Below are 21,329 nucleotides of genomic sequence, written 5' to 3' on the forward strand. Positions count from 1 at the left end.
CAAACAGAAAGGATGACTTTCTCTCTGTCAGGATTGGGGAGTAATGGATTACATGTAACAGGATTATGCACTGAAGACCCGTTTTAAGGTGGCCGACAGCGACAGGTGCAAACGCGCTACAACGGTCCAAAACTTCCATCAGGAGAGACGCGCTGCAGCTTCAGAAACGATGCAGATATAAAAACCCAAAGGTTCCACATGAAGAAACGTCTCCAGCAACTTGACAACACATGCAGCGTTTACTAAAAGCTGCAGGAACCAAACGCTGCAAGAAGCTCAAAACACAACGGAGACCAGGGGACACAAAAGAGTGACGCACACAGCTGGGAGACCAGGGGACACAAAAGAGTGACGCACACAGCTGGGAGACCAGGGGACACTAAAGAGTGACGCACACAGCTGGAGACCAGGGGACACTAAAGAGTGACGCACACAGCTGGGAGACCAGGGCAGGGACACTAAAGAGTGACGCACACAGCTGGGAGACCAGGGGACACTAAAGAGTGACGCACACAGCTGGGAGACCAGGGGACACTAAAGAGTGACGGGAGACCAGGGGACACTAAAGAGTGACGCACACAGCTGGGAGACCAGGGGACACTAAAGAGTGACGCACACAGCTGGGAGACCAGGGGACACTAAAGAGTGACGGGAGACCAGGGGACACTAAGAGTGACGCACACAGCTGGGAGACCAGGGGACACTAAAGAGTGACGCACACAGCTGGGAGACCAGGGGACACTAAACAGTGACGCACACAACTGGGAGACCAGGGGACACTAAAGAGTGACGCACACAGCTGGGAGACCAGGGGACACTAAAGAGTGACGCACACAGCTGGGAGACCAGGGGACACTAAAGAGTGACGCACACAGCTGGGAGACCAGGGGACACTAAAGAGTGACGCACACAGCTGGGAGACCAGGGGACACTAAAGAGTGACGCACACAGCTGGGAGACCAGGAGACACTAAAGAGTGACACACACAGCTGGGAGACCAGGGGACACTAAAGAGTGACGCACACAGCTGGGAGACCAGGGGACACTAAAGAGTGACGCACACAGCTGGGAGACCAGGGGACACTAAAGAGTGACGCACACAGCTGGGAGACCAGGGGACACTAAAGAGTGACGCACACAGCTGGGAGACCAGGGGACACTAAAGAGTGACGCACACAGCTGGGAGACCAGGGGACACTAAAGAGTGACGCACACAGCTGAGAGACCAGGGGACACTAAAGAGTGACGCACACAGCTGGGAGACCAGGGGACACTAAAGAGTGATGCACACAGCTGGTAGACTAGGGGACACTAAAGAGTGACGCACACAGCTGGGAGACCAGGGGACACTAAAGAGTGACACACACAGCTGGGAGACCAGGGGACACTAAAGAGTGACGCACACAGCTGGGAGACCATGGGACACTAAAGAGTGACGCACACAGCTGGGAGACCAGGGGACACTAAAGAGTGACGTACACAGCTGGGAGACCAGGAGACACTAAAGAGTGACGCACACAGCTGGGAGACCAGGGGACACTAAAGAGTGACACACACAGCTGAGAGACCAGGGGACACTAAAGAGTGACGCACACAGCTGGGAGACCAGGGGACACTAAAAAGTGACGCACACAGCTGGGAGACCAGGGGACACTAAAGAGTGACGCACACAGCTGGGAGACCAGGGGACACTAAAGAGTGACGCACACAGCTGGGAGACCAGGGGACACTAAAGAGTGATGCACACAGCTGGTAGACTAGGGGACACTAAAGAGTGACGCACACAGCTGGGAGACCAGGGGACACTAAAGAGTGACGCACACAGCTGGGAGACCAGGGGACACTAAAAAGTGATGCACACAGCTGGGAGACCAGGGGACACTAAAGAGTGACGCACACAGCTGGGAGACCAGGGGACACTAAAGAGTGACGCACACAGCTGGGAGACCAGGGGATACTAAAGAGACACGCACACAGCAGATATATAGACCTACTGTATACACATATAAACCAAGACAGAAAAGACAAATGACAAAGACAATGGAAGGTAAAAGATGGACGGAAAGGACAATGAAAGCCTATCACTGTTGATGGATCATAATGGAAACAGCACACACACACACACACACACACACACACACACACACACACACACACACACACACACACACACACACACACACACACACACACACACACACACACACACATTAAACCTCAGCACAGAGGGATAGAGAGGGGGAGGAGTGAGTGAGATATGAGGAGAGAGAAAGCGCATCACTATTGGGAGCTATAAGGCTCGTGGATGACCCCACGTGAGGGTCTGAGTGACCGTGACACCGGCCTCTGACACTATAAAGATGGACTCAGGAATAACGGAGCGGATTTATGAATGAAACCTCGGAGCGGAAACATCAGGAAAAGACTCTTCACTCACAGAAAAGAGAAAACCCTCAGATTTACCGATTTATTTTTCTAATTTGAATGACAATCGAATGGTTTGGACACCGTTTGCCATTTTCCCCTCAATTTGGAAGATGTTTTATTTCGTTTTCTTTCCCTGAATGTCCACTGAGGACTATTTGACAGCAGATGAATCAGCTGTCTGTTTCCCGTTTACTTCGGTGAACACACACGCAGACAGGCGGATGTAAAAACGGCTGTAGCTGCACCGAAATGTCCTACGATGCTCTCTTGGAGACTTAAGGGACGCGTGGTTTCGGTGCCATTACGCACAGCGAAGCGCAAAGTTCTCCGGTGATTCTGGTCTTCATGGACCCCGGAAGTAAGGCTACTGATCGGGCTCTGCGTCGCGTATAAAACCGGCATTATTGTAAAAGAAAACATCCCTCCATAAATAAGTTATTTAATGTGTCCCCCTTTCCTAACCAGCTTTAGATACATGCAGTCCATATGTGTGGTGGAAAAGAGGATTATTCTTCGCTGTTGTCAGTTCTCTGTTGGACTATTTGTGGTGAGGACTTGCAGCAAGTCGGGGATTTCTTTCCGGGAACACATCGAGGTGTTTCAGAGAAGCTTTCCCACTGAATAAAAAAGAAGAAGAAGCACCGAGAGAAAAAGGTAAATGCTACATATGTATTACTGCTGTCTGCTGCACTTTCACACATCATTTACCCCTATTTTATTTACATATTTTTCATCTGAGTTTATTTTACTTCAAATAAAGTGAACAGTTTGGAAAAACTGCCGAAAGACTATAAAAAAACTAAAAGAACAGACAGTGTCATCAAAGCACCAACGCTGCTTAAAACTATATTCTCCAATATGTTTATAACATCTGAATCAGAGTAGAGGCAGGGGGGTTTGACCCTGTAAATATACATGTGGTGCCCAAAGCTCAGATACGGTGGCCGACAGGTGCAAATGGCCCAAAACACTTACATTTGGACAATTGCTCTGCAGTCTTCTGCAAGTCAAAAGGTCTGTTTTAAATGTGAAGATCATCTTACCCTCTCTCTCTGACTATAGTTTAGATGTGTTTTTATTTTCAACATGACTTGTGAAGCACAAATGGATTCTACATTTCTGTTAACAGAACATTCATTATGTTACTGATTACATTGTTTTACAGTTAACTAGTAATTGCCACTAATTCGATTTTGAAAGTAACCCCCCCGCTCTCTTCCTCTCCTCGTATTTCTCAAGCATTCATTCAGGTTTGCTGTAAGTGTAATTGCTTTTAGAAAATATATTTCTGATCTCCTGCTAAATCCTGATCCATCCAGACTCTTCATGTCAGCTTTCTGTCCAGAGTCAGAACTAAACCTGGAGAAGTTCAGTTATTATGCTCCAAATATCTAGAACTAACTCCCGGAAACCTGCAGGTCCGCTGCAACTCGGACTACTTTTGAATCCAGGCTGAAGACTTTTCTTTTTGCTGCTGCTTTTAATTGAACTATTCATATCTAACTTTTATTCATGTACCTGTTATTCATGTTTCATTATCTTTGCTTTTTAATGAGTGTTTTTAAATGCCATTTTATGATATGTTTCTGCTGCACTATTTCTTTCCGTTATTTCTTAACGCTCTTAATATATTGTATTCTTGTAAAGCACTTTGAATTGCCTCGTGTTGAAAGGTGCTGTATGAATAAACGTGCCTTGCCTTAGATTATATTACGTATCCCGTTCTATTGTCCCTCCCCTTCTGCTTGACTTCCAGCCAGTGATGCTCCATGGACCGATTTTCCGCTTCGACGACCCAATTCGACTCCTCGATCCGTGGCTTTTTCCTCCACTGATGTCCCTGGAGGTCCGTGAGCCCGCTCTGGAGGGGGGGACGCTGGGTAACTCCACTGTGCCCGGGGAGGAGGGGGCTCCCCAGCAGCCTTCCCTCCCCTGGGTGCCCCCCCTGCTGGCCGGAGTGCTCATTACAACCATCGTGGTGGACGTGATCGGGAACCTGCTGGTCATCGTGTCCGTGTTCAGGAACAAGAAGCTCCGGAAAGCAGGTTGGTGTCCGTGCTTTATATCTTTATGGAGATTAAGTGCATGAAAACTGACTCAAAGGCCCCTATGATACTGTTTCTCATCAACATATCACAGCTCTCAGATATATACAGAGCCTGTCTCTGATTGGCTGAAACACCAAACAGATCATTGCAGCATCCCATAATCCCCTCTGTTTCAGCCCTGTTTCCAAAGTGCTGATTCTCTGTCTGTTACTTCAGATGAAAATAAGGAGCCCCTCCCCACGCCCCTCTGAGAGACATTTGGTTACAAAGAACTCAATGGTGCTCTAGAGGAGATTCAGGTGATAAGGGGGTGGGGTACCTTGGCTGCTGATTGGCTAATGGTTACACAAGACAAAACATCGTTATGACATCATCAAGTGGCCAAAATCTGATCAGCTCATTTTCAGACAGGTTTTTAGAGAAATGGATCAAAAAGAGAGAGAATCTTTGTTCCTGAAACTTTCAGAGTCTCTTTCCACAGAGGGGACACATGTTGATGTAGAAGAGACATGAAGAAGAGGGGACACATGTTGATGTAGAAGAGACACGAAGAAGAGGGGACACATGTTGATGTAGAAGAGACATGAAGAAGAGGGGACACATGTTGATGTAGAAGAGACATGAAGAAGAGGGGACACATGTTGATGTAGAAGAGACATGAAGAAGAGGGGACACATGTTGATGTAGAAGAGACATGAAGAAGAGAGGACACATGTTGATGTAGAAGAGACATGAAGAAGAGGGGACACATGTTGATGTAGAAGAGACATGGAGAAGAGGGGACACATGTTGATGTAGAAGAGACATGAAGAAGAGGGGACACATGTTGATGTAGAAGAGACATGAGGAAGAGGACTTTGTATAATAGGTGGCCTTTAAATTGACTTTTTTCTGAAGTTTGTTTCTTTAATATCGATACGATACGATATACTTTATTGTCCCCGTAAGGCAGTTTGTTCTGGACTCCATCCTGCAGTTCCGCATACATGTACATATACAAAATAAACATTGAAATACATGCACATATCATCACTCATGCACCGTTTGCACAAACACAATACACAGACCTAGAGCACATGGCCAACATTTAAAAGTATATAACATGCGAGTGCTAAGACGCTGAACGCAGGAAAGAGTGCTCATAGCGGCTCAGCCTGATTTTGGGAGCCCTGAATCCTCTAGCGGGCAGGAAGGAGCTGGACATCTGTGTGGAGATTATGGATTAGACACATATCCAGGTTGAATGATTAGGATTAGGCATTAGATGGATTTAGTGAAGTAGATTTACTCAAGTACAATTTTGAGGTGCTTACACTTTCCCTTTTTTCATTACATGCTACATTATATTTCTAAACCACTTTAGTTTCCGCAAATTCAGACAATTAGGTCATTTAAACTATCAAAAGTCATTACATCATTATCAGCCTACATGTCTTAAAGGTCTCCTATTATGCAAAAATTATGCCGAAAAGCTACCGATTCCACATGGTAGGCAACCGGCCAAAGGCTGTCGGTCAAATAAATCACTGATTGGCTGTGCAGCTAGCGAATCAGGGCATGAGAAGCAAAACGGAAGTGAGGGACCCAAACAAACTATTAAGAAGGCAAATGTGAGATTCCATTGAACTCCAGCTCTCGACTCAGGTTCAGGAAAGCCCCGTGAGCTTCTCGCTGGAGAGTGAAAATGGAACGCGCTATTTGTTGTTTGTTTATATCACGCAGTCTGTTCTTCTTCTCTCGGTTATCACGTCTTCCGGTTAGGGTTAGGGTTAGACACACTACCGCCGCCTGCTGGTAAGGAGAGTTATTGCCACTCACGCATGTGCAGTTCGTACGTGCTTCTTGGCCGTCGGCTGAAGTCTTTGCGGTGTGTTCCAGTGCGACACATGGCCAAGACGCAGAGACGCGAGGCGACGCAACAGTCGGGTCCGTCTGTGTGAGTTCTTTGGTGTCAGCTTGGTGCGTCCGGGCCTTTAAAGGTCTCCTATCAGGCAAAATGCACTTTTTGATGTCTTTTATACATAAATCTGTGTCCCCGATGTGTCCCCGGTGTGTCCCCGGTGTGTCCCCGGTGTGTCCCCGGTGTGTCCCCGGTGTGTCCCCGGTGTGTCCCGGTGTGTCCCCGGTGTGTCCCCGGTGTGTCCCCGGTGTGTCCCCGGTGTGTCCCCGGTGTGTCCCGGTGTGTCCCCGGTGTGTCCCCGGTGTGTCCCGATGTGTCCCCGGTGTCCCCCCGGTGTGTCCCCGGTGTGTCCCCGGTGTGTCCCGGTGTGTCCCTTGTGTGTCCCCGGTGTGTCCCGGTGTGTCCCCGGTGTGTCCCCGGTGTGTCCCCGGTGTCCCCCCGGTGTGTCCCGGTGTGTCCCCTGTGTGTCCCCGGTGTGTCCCGGTGTGTCCCGGTGTGTCCCCGGTGTGTCTCCGGTGTGTCCCCGGTGTATCCCGGTGTGTGTCCGGTGTGTCCCGGTGTGTGTCCGGTGTGTCCCGGTGTGTGTCCGGTGTGTCCCCGGTGTGTCCGGTATGTCCCCGGTGTGTCCCCGGTGTGTACCCGGTGTGTCCCCGATGTGTCCCCGGTGTGTCCCGGTGTGTGTCCCTGGTGTGTACCCGGTGTGTCCCCGATGTGTCCCGGTGTGTGTCCCTGGTGTGTACCCGGTGTGTCCCCGGTGTGTCCCCGGTGTGTCCCGGTGTGTCCCCGGCGTGTCCCCGGTGTGTCCCCGGCGTGTCCCCGGTATGTCCCCGAGACTCACAAAGTGTCCCACTCTCTTTTCCTCCGTACCCACATTTCTAAAAGCGGGGCTTCTGACCAATCAGAATCAAGTATTCAACTGAGCCATGTGACAATTATCTTTAATCAGCTCGATCAAAGAACATTCACGCTTCAGAGCCCCTCCTTTCACACCACGATGAATCACCGTGAAGCAACAGATGATCATCCAGTAATCAAAGCTGTCCTTCACACCTCGGGGAAAAGTTCCTCCTGCTTTCCCATCAACCTGGAGGTAGGGTCGGAGAATCCCGAGTGGAAAGGAAATGATTGGAGGCAGGAAATAGATATCCATCTTTCTCATTCATTCTTCCCCATCGCCTCCTGATTCCCCTCATCTCCCCTCCTCTCTTCTCTTGTCTCCCCCTCAAACCCCCGTCTTCTCAACTCAATTCAATTACTTCCTTTCCAATTCTGCTTCTCCCACCTCTCTGGGGTTTGTTGTCCATTGCATCCATTCCTTAAGACCTTCTTCTTCCTCCCGTTTCCTCAGGGTTTTCAATCTCTCTCCTCTCCTTTGTAGTTACTCTTCTGCTTCCTCCTGCTCTGTCAGGTCTCTCATCTCATTGGTTGTCTCCCCCCCCTTCTTCTTCTTCTACCATCTCTTGTCTCTGGTGTCCCTGTCCTCCCCCTCTATCCATTAACCTCTCCTCTTCCCTGTCAGAATCACATTATCTGATCATTAGTCGAGACCTATCACAGTTCATCACATCAACCGGAAAACCCACACATTCCCTTCATTCATTAAATCTCAGTGTAGAAAAAACAGCTCTAGAGACCTCTACGTTCTGGACATTTCTATGAAGCTATCTGTGATTATTAACAGCTATTATTAAGAGAGGAAGGGTTGTTCTTCGTCGATCGGACCTCTCATTTCCAGGTGGAATCTCTCCAACATGAGCGTTGAGTTTACCATCGCTGGTTTCTGGTTGATTGCCTTAAACTCACCCAATTTAGCTAATAGATAAACCACTTCCTGTTTGAAACGAATTAGCCTTAAGGGTCAATGAGTAACGCATATAGATCAGCGCTTCTCCAGCTTGCTTCAGAGGCAGAAGAAGTAATCCGCTGCACACCAGGCTGCTGATGAACTCTAAATGTCCATTCATGAAGATGCATGTTTATTCTGCCTTCATTTGAAAAGTTCAGGAGTATCAGGTCTCCTGCAGTTAAATGTGTCGTGTCAAATGATCATATAATAATTTAAAACATATAGTCTTTGTTAGAAAAATATCACTTGACACCAGGTTGAGAATCAATGATCAGGTACTAATTTATTCTTGCAAGAAGGAGCAGAGTTTCTTAAAACTAAGAAAATGTACCCTATAGTCCACTCTTGAACTATAAGATCCTTTAGTTTTTTACGAAACTAATAAAACTGGCCTCTAGTTTGACCCACAAACCATTTAAAAGTACTTTAGATAAGTTTACCTGTGTCTTCTAGGACTTTGTTGGTATCATTCCACGAACCAGGGGTTTGAAACCAAAACGGTGCCTGTATTGACGTTCTCTCCTGGGTCGGTAGTTCAAGGATCCGTCACTCCTCTCCTCTCCAGCATAACCTGGTCCCCCTATTCACCAAATTGTTTCTTTGTAAAGGAAACAAGGTAAGGGTCTTTTCGTAAGAGTCTCTTGACTCCCTGTGCACAGTGTCAGGCTCGTTCGCTCGGAGAAAAAAGGAGATATTGGATCCGGCTATGAAGGACCAATATGTTAGAAAAATATCACTCGACACCAGGTTGAGAATCAATGATCAGGTACTAATTTATTCTTGCAAGAAGGAGCAGAGTTAAGTCACATACAAAGGTTAACTCACACACATGGGGTATGTTGCTCAAAGGAACAGCAAAAAACATCAGGCTTATGTCGTCCAAAACACGGAGAGTAAAGCCGTAGAAAACAGTATTTCTCCAACAGTCTTATACTCTGATTGCCTTTTACTTTGTCTTGTATGTGTTTAACAGAGACAGATGTTATGGATTTACATGGCAGGAGGCAAAGGAAGTAAAAGGGGGATTTGCAGATGTTTAAACAATGAGGGGGTTTAATGGTTTAATGATGGGATGGAGGAGCAGCTGTTTCCTCTCATGAATATATAGAGAGACTGTCAGCAGAACTTATTTATCCTCTGAGGACACACTCACAGAAATATTTGACCCTAATACAGAGGATTCATGTATTTCAATTGCATATAAAATGTCCATCCATTTGGATAGTTCTTACATACATTGACTAATAAACTCTCTGCATTGCAAATAAGTAATAACTATGTCTACAACCTTATAATCAATACATGCAATGTGTTTCAAATACATTAGAACCAGGCTTATGTATTAAATAAAGCATTTTAAATTCATAAGATCCAGGTTTATGTATATAAAATAAATATAGCTTATTTGGTGCATTCATTTAATAATGCATACAATTTATACATCTGTTTTGAAATAATCTACTTTTATAATACATCTTACAAAAGATAGTCTTCTTGTTTCACATTTTAATGCATCAAGAAATCACAGGATGAAGCTTCTCTGTATTTGCATTTGAGATAGATTTCACTTGCATATTGACTTTCTTTATTACTTTATTTAATATAACAAAAGACAAACTTTGCCCATGAATTATTTATCAAATCAAATCAAATCAAGTTTTATTTATATAGCACATTTTTAAAACGATTTTTGGGGTGAGCCAAAGTGCTGTACATATAATAAAAATACCCTACAGTAGAGACACTTTACAGCACATACAACAGCACAGTTTGTGCAGAATATCAGTATGACAATAGGACACCCTCTGTCCTTAGACCCTCTGTCCTTAGACCCTCTGTCCTTAGACCCTCTGTCCTTAGACTCTCTGTCCTCAGACCCTCTGTCCTCAGACCCTCTGTCCTCATACCCTCACATCGTACGAGGAAAAACTTCCAGAGAAAACCCACAGTTTAAATGGGAACATGGGAGAAACCTCAGGGAGAGCAACAGAGGAGGGATCCCTCTCCCAGGACGGACAGACGTGCAATAGATGCCGTGTGTAAATCCAAGAGATAATACATTTTACAGCATATAGACCGAATGTTAGGAAATGCATGTGTCTGTAATAAGAAGATGAATCCACGAGGATGTCAGCTACAATCCTGTGGAAGCCATCAGGGAAGCAGCATGACGAGACCCAAGGCAGGACCGCAGAGACAGGTTCAGCCACGACCCGAAGTCCACGACTTAATCCAGAACTCAGGATAGAGGATCCAAGACACAGGACTACAGCAAGAGGATCAGCCTCGACTCCGGATCCCGGTGTAGATATAGATACAAAACAAGAAAAACAGACACAGACAGGCACACGCAGGGAGTATTTATCAGTTTCTCTTAAGAATGTTCCTCCACAAATGGCTCTTTCTGATAAAGAGTGCTTGGCCTGACTCTCTAGCATCACGTATTGTTCACCAGAGCAACATTTTGAAACCTACGAGCACAATTCACAAATAATGGATTGTGGCTGCTAATCTACGCGTCTCAAGACACAATCTACTACATTTATTTGACCAACGGCACCTAGTGTTTGCAGCTGAGTGCAATTTGTCATGTCTTGCATCTGGTAATAGCAAGTATCCATGTGACAAAGTATAGATGTTCCCTTTGAGCTAAGAAGTAGGCAGAACAATGAAGGAGGAACAACTATTACATTTACAAGTACCAACAAAGTGCCGAGGTATGCTTTAAACATCATAAACCAAAGAAGAGTTATCATTTAATGACGCCATGATCACTGTAGAGGAAACTTCTGTGTAGCATGCAATGGAGTCACCGACTCAGGAAGGAGACACGGGAAGAGTCGGAGCTTTGATGTCAAACCACTGTGATTTATTTGGAGTTGGTACCAGAGTATTCACATCACAAATCCAAGAGTCAGAGGTTCTGACTTCACGGTAGAGTTGCCACGTCAATTCTGGAGAGCCTCTCTCTTGCCAGCCCATCTAACTGGTTTCGCAGAGAGTAAACAACATATTTGAGGAGATAGCCTAATCAGTGTGGGAACACTGAGCTACTTGCGTCGGACACTTATGACCTCGAAGATTTCACCTTGGAGTCCACAAATACAGAGAAGGAAGTGTCCCAGTGTACCCACAACACAGACCATCTGTGACCCAGTATTGACCGGTCACAGAATGGGAACAATAACATTATTGACTAAGCAGCCTGTGTCCTTAAAGAAGGTAAACAGACATCAAGGTTTGTCCTGTATGTTACTAATTGGCGTCTATGATAATTATTTCCATAACAATCACTGGAAAGTCTGGGCATTGAAAACAAGCTTCAGTTACCAAGGAGCTTTTACATGTCACTGGTGGTGTGAGTGGGTAAGATAACTGAGCTTTGTGGCTGTTCTTGCATTGAGGATTATATTTAAAAAAACATTTCAAAAAGTCTTTATTGCCAATCTTTCAGTTTTTGTGTCCAGACAGAAAGATTGAAATACTGTTTCCCACAATCCAGAGGAATTAAAAAAATACAAATACATATGAGAATACGTATAAAAATGTCCGCCAAAGGTATGCAAATTACCATTTATATATGTGCACACAGCAAAGGAGCAAAGTGACAAGTTTGAGTTTGATATCTACAAAGGAAAGCTCTGCTCGGAGGAATTAGAACTCCTAACCTCAGCTTCTCTCACATCCTGAACACAGCCCTGAATATGACCCCTCTAATTATTGCAAAACTCAAACTTCTATATCTTTCCAGCACCACAGTACGATCCAGAAACGTCACTTGAAGGTTGTGTGTTTTATTCATACGAGCTGCAGCTCAGTGTGCCGTGCTCGCTGTTGTACTCGAACAAAATGCTCGCAGCCTTGAAGCACTCACAGAAAAGAAGGAAAGACGAGAGGAGCGAAGGAACAAAGACGGGCGTCTCCTCTGGAAACTCTCTTTGTGTTTACAGACGCTCGGCATCGTCTGCCTTTCTGTGTGGGGAAACATGATGTTTCAAACACAGTGACTCCAGAGGAAAGTTCACAACGTGTGTCGTAGCAGCTTTCTAATCAGCTGTGGTCTAGAGAGAATAATCAGTAAGGTAACAAACGTACAGCAACACAATATTCGTATTAAAAGCAATAAGGATCTTTATACTTGCAAGTATGACGTCTCCTCCAAAAGAGCACGTACCTTTCTGAGTGAAACAGTCTCTCTTTATAGGAGGACATCAAAGCAGATTTACATTACAACAACATTCTGGGAAGCCAGCTGACACCCCCTCTGACACAGTATGCAAAACCTTCACTCAATACCAGCCAATGGGATATACAGATACCCCTCAGCCACAGTATGCAAAAACCTTCACTCAATACAAGACAATGGGATAAACAGATACCCCTCAGCCACAGTGTGCAAAAACCTTCACTCAATACAAGACAATGGGATATACAGATACCCCTCAGCCACTGTATGCAAAAACCTTCACTCAATACCAGCCAATGGGATATACAGATACCCCTCAGCCACAGTATGCAAAAACCTTCACTCAATACAAGCCAATGGGATATACAGATACCCCTCAGCCACTGTATGCAAAAACCTTCACTCAATACAAGACAATGGGATATACAGATACCCCTCAGCCACAGTATGCAAAAACCTTCACTCAATACAAGACAATGGGATATACAGATACCCCTCAGCCACTGTATGCAAAAACCTTCACTCAATACAAGACAATGGGATATACAGATACCCCTCAGCCACAGTATGCAAAAACCTTCACTCAATACAAGACAATGGGATATACAGATACCCCTCAGACACAGTATGCAAAAACCTTACCCCCTCTGTTGACCACACATACATTTAAGAATCTCTCCCTTGCTGTGACCTAATCAGAGGAACAGTTACAGTCTGCAATGTTAATACACTTGATCACACAATTTCCATGACATTCCCCCCTTTGATTAATTTGAATCACTAATTGTGGTATCAACTTTAGGACTAATTAACATTGGCATGTATATTTGTCAGTTTGAAAAGTTCTTCCACATCAGGTAAGTCTGTGTGGTCACACATCTCCTCCTTTCCCAAACCCTCTACATCCTCAAACATGCTTAATTTGGCATATTGGTGTTGAACCTGGCCCCCCACAATTCCTCCTATCCAGCGATAGATTACAGCTCGCATACTTGTGAGAGCACAGGTACAAAAACATAGAAACATACTAAGAACCACCAGCACTGGAACAAGCATTTGAAATAACATAATTTGCCCCCATTTGCCAAATGTGTCCTGGAGCCATTTGTTTAAAGAATAACCAGCTGACTTAGAGGGCCCGAAAACATCCCGAATCTTCTCCAAAGCTGTTATTACATTTGTAATATTATCGGAATTGTCCGGTATCATTGTCAAACATGAATCCCCAGTTATATTTAAAGTTATACACAGTCCTCCAGTTTTGGCCATCAAGTAGTCTAGTGCCATTTCATGTTTTAGCAATGTCAGACGGTGGGATTTGTCATTCTCAGAAAGCAATTTAAATCCTTTTATGGTTTCATTTGCAAAAGCAGACATTGTGTAGGTGATGTTATCAATGTGATCTGCTAAATATGTAACCCCACACCATGGAAAAATTCCAATTCCCCATTTTTCACCAAGAGAGACGCGCCAATGATATGATTCTAGATTATGAAATTCAGCTAACTCTCGTTTCTGTCTGTGATCACCTACATCAGGGGTCGGCAACAGGCGGACCGCGGTCCAGATCCGGACCCAGACGCCAACCTATACGGACCCGGACCTATAATCAATACATTAATAGGGGATTTCAAATTTGACGGGCGATTCTATTTTAACCGCCGCCGACAGGGGGCGAAAGAGAGGAGTGAGCGATACAGGGAGAGAAACACAGAAGAAGAGATGAGAGCGCGCCAGAGAGAAGCGGAGAGGAAAGTGAGTGAAGAGAATAATTAGCGATACAGGGAGAGAAGCGGAGAGGAGAGTGAACAGGCGTGTTAGCGGCAGACAGGAAGAGACAAATAATTACACATGGCGCTCTCCAAGAAGAGGGAAGTGGACAGTGAGAACAGAGCTTTTAACCCTGAGTGGACGGACTCATACATGTTCATCCTACCCACTGGGAGCACAGAACCAGTGTGTCTCATTTGTTCAGAGACCGTGGCGCTCATTAAAAGTGCCAAAACGCCACTATGAGATTCCCTCTCAAGTCAGAACTGAGGTCAAAGCAGTCTCAGAGGCCAATATGATCAGTCCACCAGGATTAAAATACAAACTAAATATCGTTCCAGCGCAGGCTAACCGAGGCTAACCAATTAGCACTTGCATGTGTGTATGAGAATGGCCCTGACACCATTTCAGCACAGATCTAAACTCCTGGCAGGCCAAGCTCGAGCTCAATTCTCGCACTGAACAAAAAAAGCGAGTGAGGGACTGCAATATAAGAGGGAAAGAAAGAGAAACTTTAAAACTGTTCAATTGTTATGATGTAAAGACTGATATGTTCTATAATCGGCTGAAACTGTTAAGTCATGATGTGAAACGGTTAACAAAGAAAAAGGGAAACTCAAGCTGCTGCTACACTTTATTTTATTTATCTAAAATGAAGCACTTTTAAGATGCACACATTTTCAAAAGCTATTTTATTTATTTCCTCTATTTTATTTTTAAATGCAGCCCGAGAGGAACATTACACATATCCACAGTATTTACTGTATATCTGTATAGTTAAATGTTAATTGACAATACATATTGTTGTTTATGAATTTTACTTTCTTTATTTGATTGGCAGTCAGTTGTTGATTACATGCAAACGTTGATAAAGCTACAGGCTACTTCAATATATATCACACTAATTCATATAGCAAGTTAGACATTTTGATGTTCCGGACCTTTGCATGGGGACATTTTCTCTAACTGGACCTCGTTGAATTGTAGTTGAATACCCCTGACCTACATGGTCATTCTTCGTTTCTGTTAGAAACATTAAGTTAGCAATGGTGAGATTTACATGTTGACAACAGCCATTCCAATTTTTAGGCAAATAATAGTACGCATCTACACCACACAGCCAGTATGAATTTTGTATTCAGGGTAGTCCTAAAGACATGTTTGTATACAATATATCATTTACTTGAATCATCTTATTATTCCTGAATGTAATATTCACCAAGTTAGTGTTTCCCAATTTGCCATGTCTACCTTTCATTGACAAACCACCTAATGGTCGAATACAGCTTGAAAAACCTAACACTTTTGGCCCGTGCCATTGTTACATACACAAGGAAAGGTTGATGCATTTGGATGAGTTATAGGAGCTTCTACTGGTTCTGATAGCATAGTATTTTCGGGATCACGCTGGGGTTGCAAATTCGAACAATACCACAAAATACAGTTTAGAATTTCACTGTCCACTTGCATTTTCCTGATTTTCCAAAAGCTCCGAGTTTCCATTGAGCACCTGTGTCGCTCCTGCATCAGATCCTCAGAGTCCCAATCAAAACTAGAATAATAATGTACAACTGCCAAAATCTCTGGCAGACACACTGATGGAGTGGATCTAAGCGAAAATAACTCAGACCATGACACAGGGGGACCCTGTATTGCCAGAATGGAGGAATTTCCCGAACTTGTCTGTCTTGCAAGATAAGTCAGGAAAGAATACCAGGAGTTCCTATCCCCCTCGCCTGGATCCCCTATTGAGTCAGAGTCAAATCCCCAAGGCTTCCATTTCTTCCCATCATATACATTCCTCTTCTGCCTCCGTAGCTCATCATGTTTTTCTGATGTTGCAGTGAGGCTTCTACTGGGCATAGTTTTAACAATGTCTATTTTTTCCTAGTGTGACTCCGCCCACAATAGCAAAGAACATGACATGATGCAGATTATGATAATTAGGCAGCAAATGCCATCTCTTGTGCCATTCCCCATTCTCCTGAATGGACTCCATTTCTTCCATATCGACTCCATGCTCCGAATCCCTTGTAGCCGAAGATGTCGTCAAAGCTCAGTTTAATTGCCCTGTGGATCCTCCGGAATAATATGTTCCTCCAAGGGTGGCGCCTTCCTGCAGTGACTGGCGTGAATCCAAGTTGTCCTCTCAGCAACCTTCACAGCTGAGTTGGTCACCAGCAAAACCTGGAAAGGCCCGGTCCACCGAGGCTTCCTCCAATGGCGTCTCTTGCAGTCCTTCACCACGACCCAGTCACCGCTTGGATCGTATGCAGAAGTCCCTCCAATCGCACCATGCTGCCAAAATTGCTTCTACCTGTCAGTGCTTGGATCTTAACAAGCATAAAAACGAATGCAGAAATCCAACATACTGTCATAAAATGTCTCACAGTAACACCTTAGCCACTGCTTCTGCATCTGCGTTACCTGTTATAATTCAATCAATATTTAAAAACATGTCAACAATCATCAAACAGTATCTTATCCTCACACACGGAGCACGTCCATTTAAAATCCATCATCCAATGGTCAGTTTGAACTTAAATGAAAAATTTAAATTGTGAATTGTTAGTTGTATGAGCTTATATGAGCAGCCATGTTGACATTATTGGCTACTCCCCCCTTTTACACATCAACATATGTGTAAAAAAAAAAAAAACTCCATTATTATTTCCACAATAAACACTTCAGTGAGAAGGCGTGTTTCTCTCCTTCAACCAGTCCTAAAATAAAACAGAATCTTGAGATTTAGTTTGAGCCCCACACTTTTGAATTTCCACCTCCGGTGGAAGTAAATTGCATATGTGCGGTTTTCCAGCTCGTGGACTTTAGGAATCCTCTCGTTTCCCACAAAGCCCCAAAATCATGTGTTAGTCCAAAACATGCTTAGTTAGTTATTGTTTTAGAATCATGCAGTTAGACTGATCACATGTAGACATACATTCACACTCATACTGTCTGGTTGTCAAGTCAGGTTCGGTCAGGTTCACCCCATAGTCAGTCATTGACAGTGCTTTTGTCAAGTAGCACTGTCAGTCGGGGTCAAAGGTCATTTGGTCTCAGTCTTTTGGTCATTTGTCATGCTCTGCAGAGACTGAATATCTCAGCATAGGCAGGTATCCTTTGTCTACAAAAGCCTGACATATGCTGAGTGCCATCATTTATTTCTTCAGAATTACAACTATAATTTTCAAGATGGATCTAACTTTTCATTTGGACAGCTGCTTCCCATATTTCCTCATAGTACTACTACTGCAGTTTATTAACACCTAATCTATATTAAAATCTCTAATAGATCTATTTCAGAAACGTGTGCACATAACTATTATCTTCAAAACATTATTAGGATCCGTGTAACTCTGCAATGTATTTCATAATTCATTACATTTATTTATTTTCAATTCTGGTCTACTTAAAGAAACATTTAAACCTTTTAACCACGGGAGTAATGTGTGGAACTATGGGAACATGTCACAATTACTCCTTTCCTTATATGGTGTCCTGTTCGTGTGGCTTATTATATTTGACATGGTCTGTAGTCGAATTAAGGAGTTTATCACTATGGCAGGTATGTTTTAATAAATACCATATTTGAGATCAGCCCACAATTTGGGCGTAACATCTTCTTCTTCTTCATCACTAATTAAGCGGATGTCCACTGGAAGGTGGTGGCGCTGGTCTTTTTAAACTCATAAACTGGTGCTTTGCATGCTTCCCTAGGAAGGTGCAGATAAGATTTTTGAAAACATCTGAAGGGTGGGTAAAATTACCCCTTCTCCCCACAGATGTCGGTTGCCAAGAATATGCACCATTACAATGAGTGATCCAAGGGCCCCACATGTTTGCTCACAGTTATATTGCTTCTTCTAAATTTAATTTGTCATTCCTATTTGCCCAAAGTGTCTTTTTAAAAACTCTGCATTTCAAACTACAGACAACAGTTATTTCCCTTTTAGAAATATCTATGCTCAAACCACTGCTAATCCGAATATGTATCTACAGGTGGTATAAACTCTCCCTTTAAACTGTAGATCAATATGTTTACAAATTAAAACACTTCCAAGTTCACACATGAATAAAAGAATAATTGGTCAATATGAGAAAAGATCAAAGAATGTGTTCTACCCTGTACTCCTACAGTGCCTACAGTGTGTTTTAAGTTTATTTTCTCATTTTACTTTAAATAATATCCTCTTTTCTGCTATTTGTAATTTACTTGCTTGATTGCTCAATGCTTGCAGAATAAAACAATGTTTTATATTTAACAAGCCAGTTCAAGTTCTTTAATGTGGTCCCTTTTTGTGTGCATTAGTGAGTAAGTGTGTTTATGTGCCAAACTCACTCATTTCCAGTTCCCTTCCTGTCTCCTCCAGTTGTCATAAACCCCTTTGTCCTCGACCTCCTGTTGCTTTTCGGCCTTGCGGGTGTGAAACTGTTACACCTTCTTCTGGACCATGTTGCCACTCGTCATCCATCTCCTCCTCCTCCTCTTCTGGACAGTCTTTGATCCGATGTTCAAATGAACCACCCCGAAAACATCCCCTTTGTTCGTAACCTCTGCCTTTTCCTCTACTGGGTGCTCTTTCTCTGCCTCGATATCCACCTCTGCGTTTCCCTCTGCCCCTGTTAATCTGCTGCTCATAAGCTTGGAGTTGTGCCATCTGCAAACGCTCTCCCATCTTATTCTTAATTGTCTTTAATTCTTCATTAGCATTGTTCATCACCTTTTCAGCATGGCGGGCATAGGTGAGGACAGGCTCCAATCTTCCTCTTTCTAGTTCAATGCAGTGTTTTTGAACATATTTCTTAATTTCGGGCAACAAGCCCTCCATAAGGCATGTTTTTTTCCTGCTGTTCATATGGACTGTCATTGTCACCAGGAGGACGCACCATCCCGCTGTGTCAGTAACAGACTCACCCACCCTCTGGGCACAGTCTTTAACTTTTCCCCAGTCCATCCGTTTCTGGTAGTAATTTTCAAGTCTCTGAATTAATCCATTAATTTTCAGTCGATATGGAGCAGCATTGGCCCAGTCATATCTGTGATCCACACCAGGCCAATCTCCTTTCACTGCTCCCCATTTCAACTTCAGCTTGCCTATTAAAAGTCTCTCAAGTTCTCTCAGGGAAGGGCGGTGTTGCTGTATGAGTTCAAGCAGTTGAGCCCCAAACTCCACTCCTCCGCTCTCCACAGGATTTGGCAGGTCATTTATAACATCCTTCATGTCCCCTGGAGACCAGGGGCGGAAAACATACATGATTTGTGGATCATTTGCATCTCCCCTAGGATTTGGCACTTCCACCATGGGCATCAAGATGCAACTGTCTTTCATGTCCTGTACTGTTGCCCAACTTGAAGATGGTCCTTCCGGGTTTAATGTATGCTCTGGTACTGAAGCTTGTGGCTCCAATGGAGCTTTGCACCCTTTTGCTGTGGGGCTGGTAACAAAAAAATCCCTCTCCGCCTGTTGTCTGGTTCTGGACGCCACCGGTTGGGCCGTGGGGGAAGGCAGGTCTGGATACAGCTTTGCAGTCGTCTGTTCCACTCTTTGTTCATCGTACGGTGGAGGAGAATGGAGAACTCGGTGAGGGCCTGGTGCGTCCAGCTCAGGCAGGTCGGGGGCCTGAATTTGACAACCAGAGGGACAGTCCAGATCGCCATCGACTTTGCCTAAAGGGATTCTAGCACACTGAGGTTTAATTACACCACCCCCCTGTTCTCCCTTATTTTTCTGATTTTCCCGGATCATGGCCTCCGTTTTCCACATTCCAAATGCCTTCCAACCCATATTTCTTTTTGTGTGTTTCTTCTCTACTTTTTCTAAACCCTGTCTTAATTTTTCTAACTGATTTAGACTTAAACTGCCATTGTCAGGAAAACCATTTTTCACCCACACATTTAAATATGTACATGTCCAAGCACCATGCTTGTTGCACATTACCTTTGCACACCCTTCATACTCCAAAATTACCTTTTTGCTATTTGACTTTCCCATCTTTAATTTTTTGTATTTAGAAATATAGAAATATATTGCCCAAAACAACAAAAAATCCCACTTTAAAATACAGGAAATCAGTAAACAACACCTGAAATGTGTTTACTTAGGTTAAAAACATACATATATTGAAATTACACATTTTTACTCAAGATTATCTTAATTTTCTTATAACTATAATTACTACGCGTGATCACTTAATATATATATTCCTCATAGGCCTTTATCTTCTATATAGCGCTTTCTAAACAGTTACCACAACTGCTACAGTTCCCAAAACTGTTTTGACGTCGTGAATTATTGTGTGTACCAAACACCATCAATAACTCTTCTATATAGCGCTTTCTAAACAGTTACCAAAACTGCTACAGTTACCAAAACTGTTTTGTCTAAACAGTTACCAAAACTGTTTTGTCTTACACTCGATTAATGTACCAAAAATGTATTTGCTCGTCAGCCCTCAGCCAGTTAACTTTGAATTGTTCCTTTCAATACAAATATTGTGCTCTCACCTTTTCTCCTCTTTTTGAAAACAAATTATTATTCCCTTGGAAAAATTTCGTACCGAGAAAGACTGTGATCCCCCTCTCTTCAGGCGGCTTCTGCTCTTCCCTGCGATCAGTTACTTTCCTCCAGGGAGAGGTTTGCCTCCAGGACCAAGTCACTGGCTGTGCACAGTTTACCCGGAGAGGACGTCTCACAGTAATTCCTCAAGTAGACAATCCCGGACGATCCCCCAAATGTCGTAGCGGCTTTCTAATCAGCTGTGGTCTAGAGAGAATAATCAGTAAGGTAACAAACGTACAGCAACACAATATTCGTATTAAAAGCAATAAGGATCTTTATACTTGCAAGTATGACGTCTCCTCCAAAAGAGCACGTACCTTTCTGAGGGAAACAGTCTCTCTTTATAGGAGGACATCAAAGCAGATTTACATTACAACAACATTCTGGGAAGCCAGCTGACACCCCCTCTGACACAGTATGCAAAACCTTCACTCAATACCAGACAATGGGATAAACAGATACCCCTCAGCCACAGTATGCAAAAACCTTCACTCAATACAAGCCAATGGGATATACAGATACCCCTCAGCCACAGTATGCAAAAACCTTCACTCAATACAAGATAATGGGATATACAGATACCCCTCAG

At 43.9% G+C, this 21,329-nt stretch overlaps 2 protein-coding genes across 4 annotated transcripts in view; one reads left to right on the plus strand and one right to left on the minus strand.

The window, feature by feature from the left end:
• The first annotated feature begins 2,279 nt into the window (after nucleotides 1-2,279).
• Nucleotides 2,280-21,329, plus strand: part of mtnr1al (melatonin receptor type 1A like) — a 31,332-nt gene continuing 12,282 nt past the window's right edge. Inside the window, exons 1-3 of the mRNA XM_034221836.1 lie at nucleotides 2,280-2,785; nucleotides 2,893-3,081; nucleotides 4,184-4,472. Coding sequence (XP_034077727.1) covers nucleotides 4,190-4,472 — 283 coding nt within the window. The 5' untranslated portion in view covers nucleotides 2,280-2,785; nucleotides 2,893-3,081; nucleotides 4,184-4,189. The remainder of the gene's footprint in view (nucleotides 2,786-2,892; nucleotides 3,082-4,183; nucleotides 4,473-21,329) is intronic.
• On the minus strand, nucleotides 15,064-21,074 carry LOC117549735. 3 transcript variants are annotated; one of them, XM_034221818.1, is made up of 3 exons: nucleotides 21,022-21,074; nucleotides 18,520-20,944; nucleotides 15,064-16,475 (listed from the first exon to the last, which is right to left on the minus strand). In XM_034221818.1, exon 2 carries the CDS (start codon nucleotides 20,171-20,173, stop codon nucleotides 18,554-18,556), a length of 1,620 nt encoding a protein of 539 aa, XP_034077709.1. In that variant the 5' UTR covers nucleotides 20,174-20,944; nucleotides 21,022-21,074; the 3' UTR covers nucleotides 15,064-16,475; nucleotides 18,520-18,553. The 3 variants fall into 3 exon arrangements, with proteins under 3 accessions (XP_034077709.1, XP_034077708.1, XP_034077716.1); XM_034221825.1 differs by lacking the exon at nucleotides 15,064-16,475 and adding an exon at nucleotides 16,583-16,604; XM_034221817.1 differs by having other exon boundaries at nucleotides 15,064-20,944.

This window comes from Gymnodraco acuticeps, unplaced genomic scaffold (genome assembly GCF_902827175.1).
Source record: "Gymnodraco acuticeps unplaced genomic scaffold, fGymAcu1.1, whole genome shotgun sequence".
Taxonomy (NCBI): Eukaryota; Metazoa; Chordata; class Actinopteri; order Perciformes; family Bathydraconidae; genus Gymnodraco; species Gymnodraco acuticeps.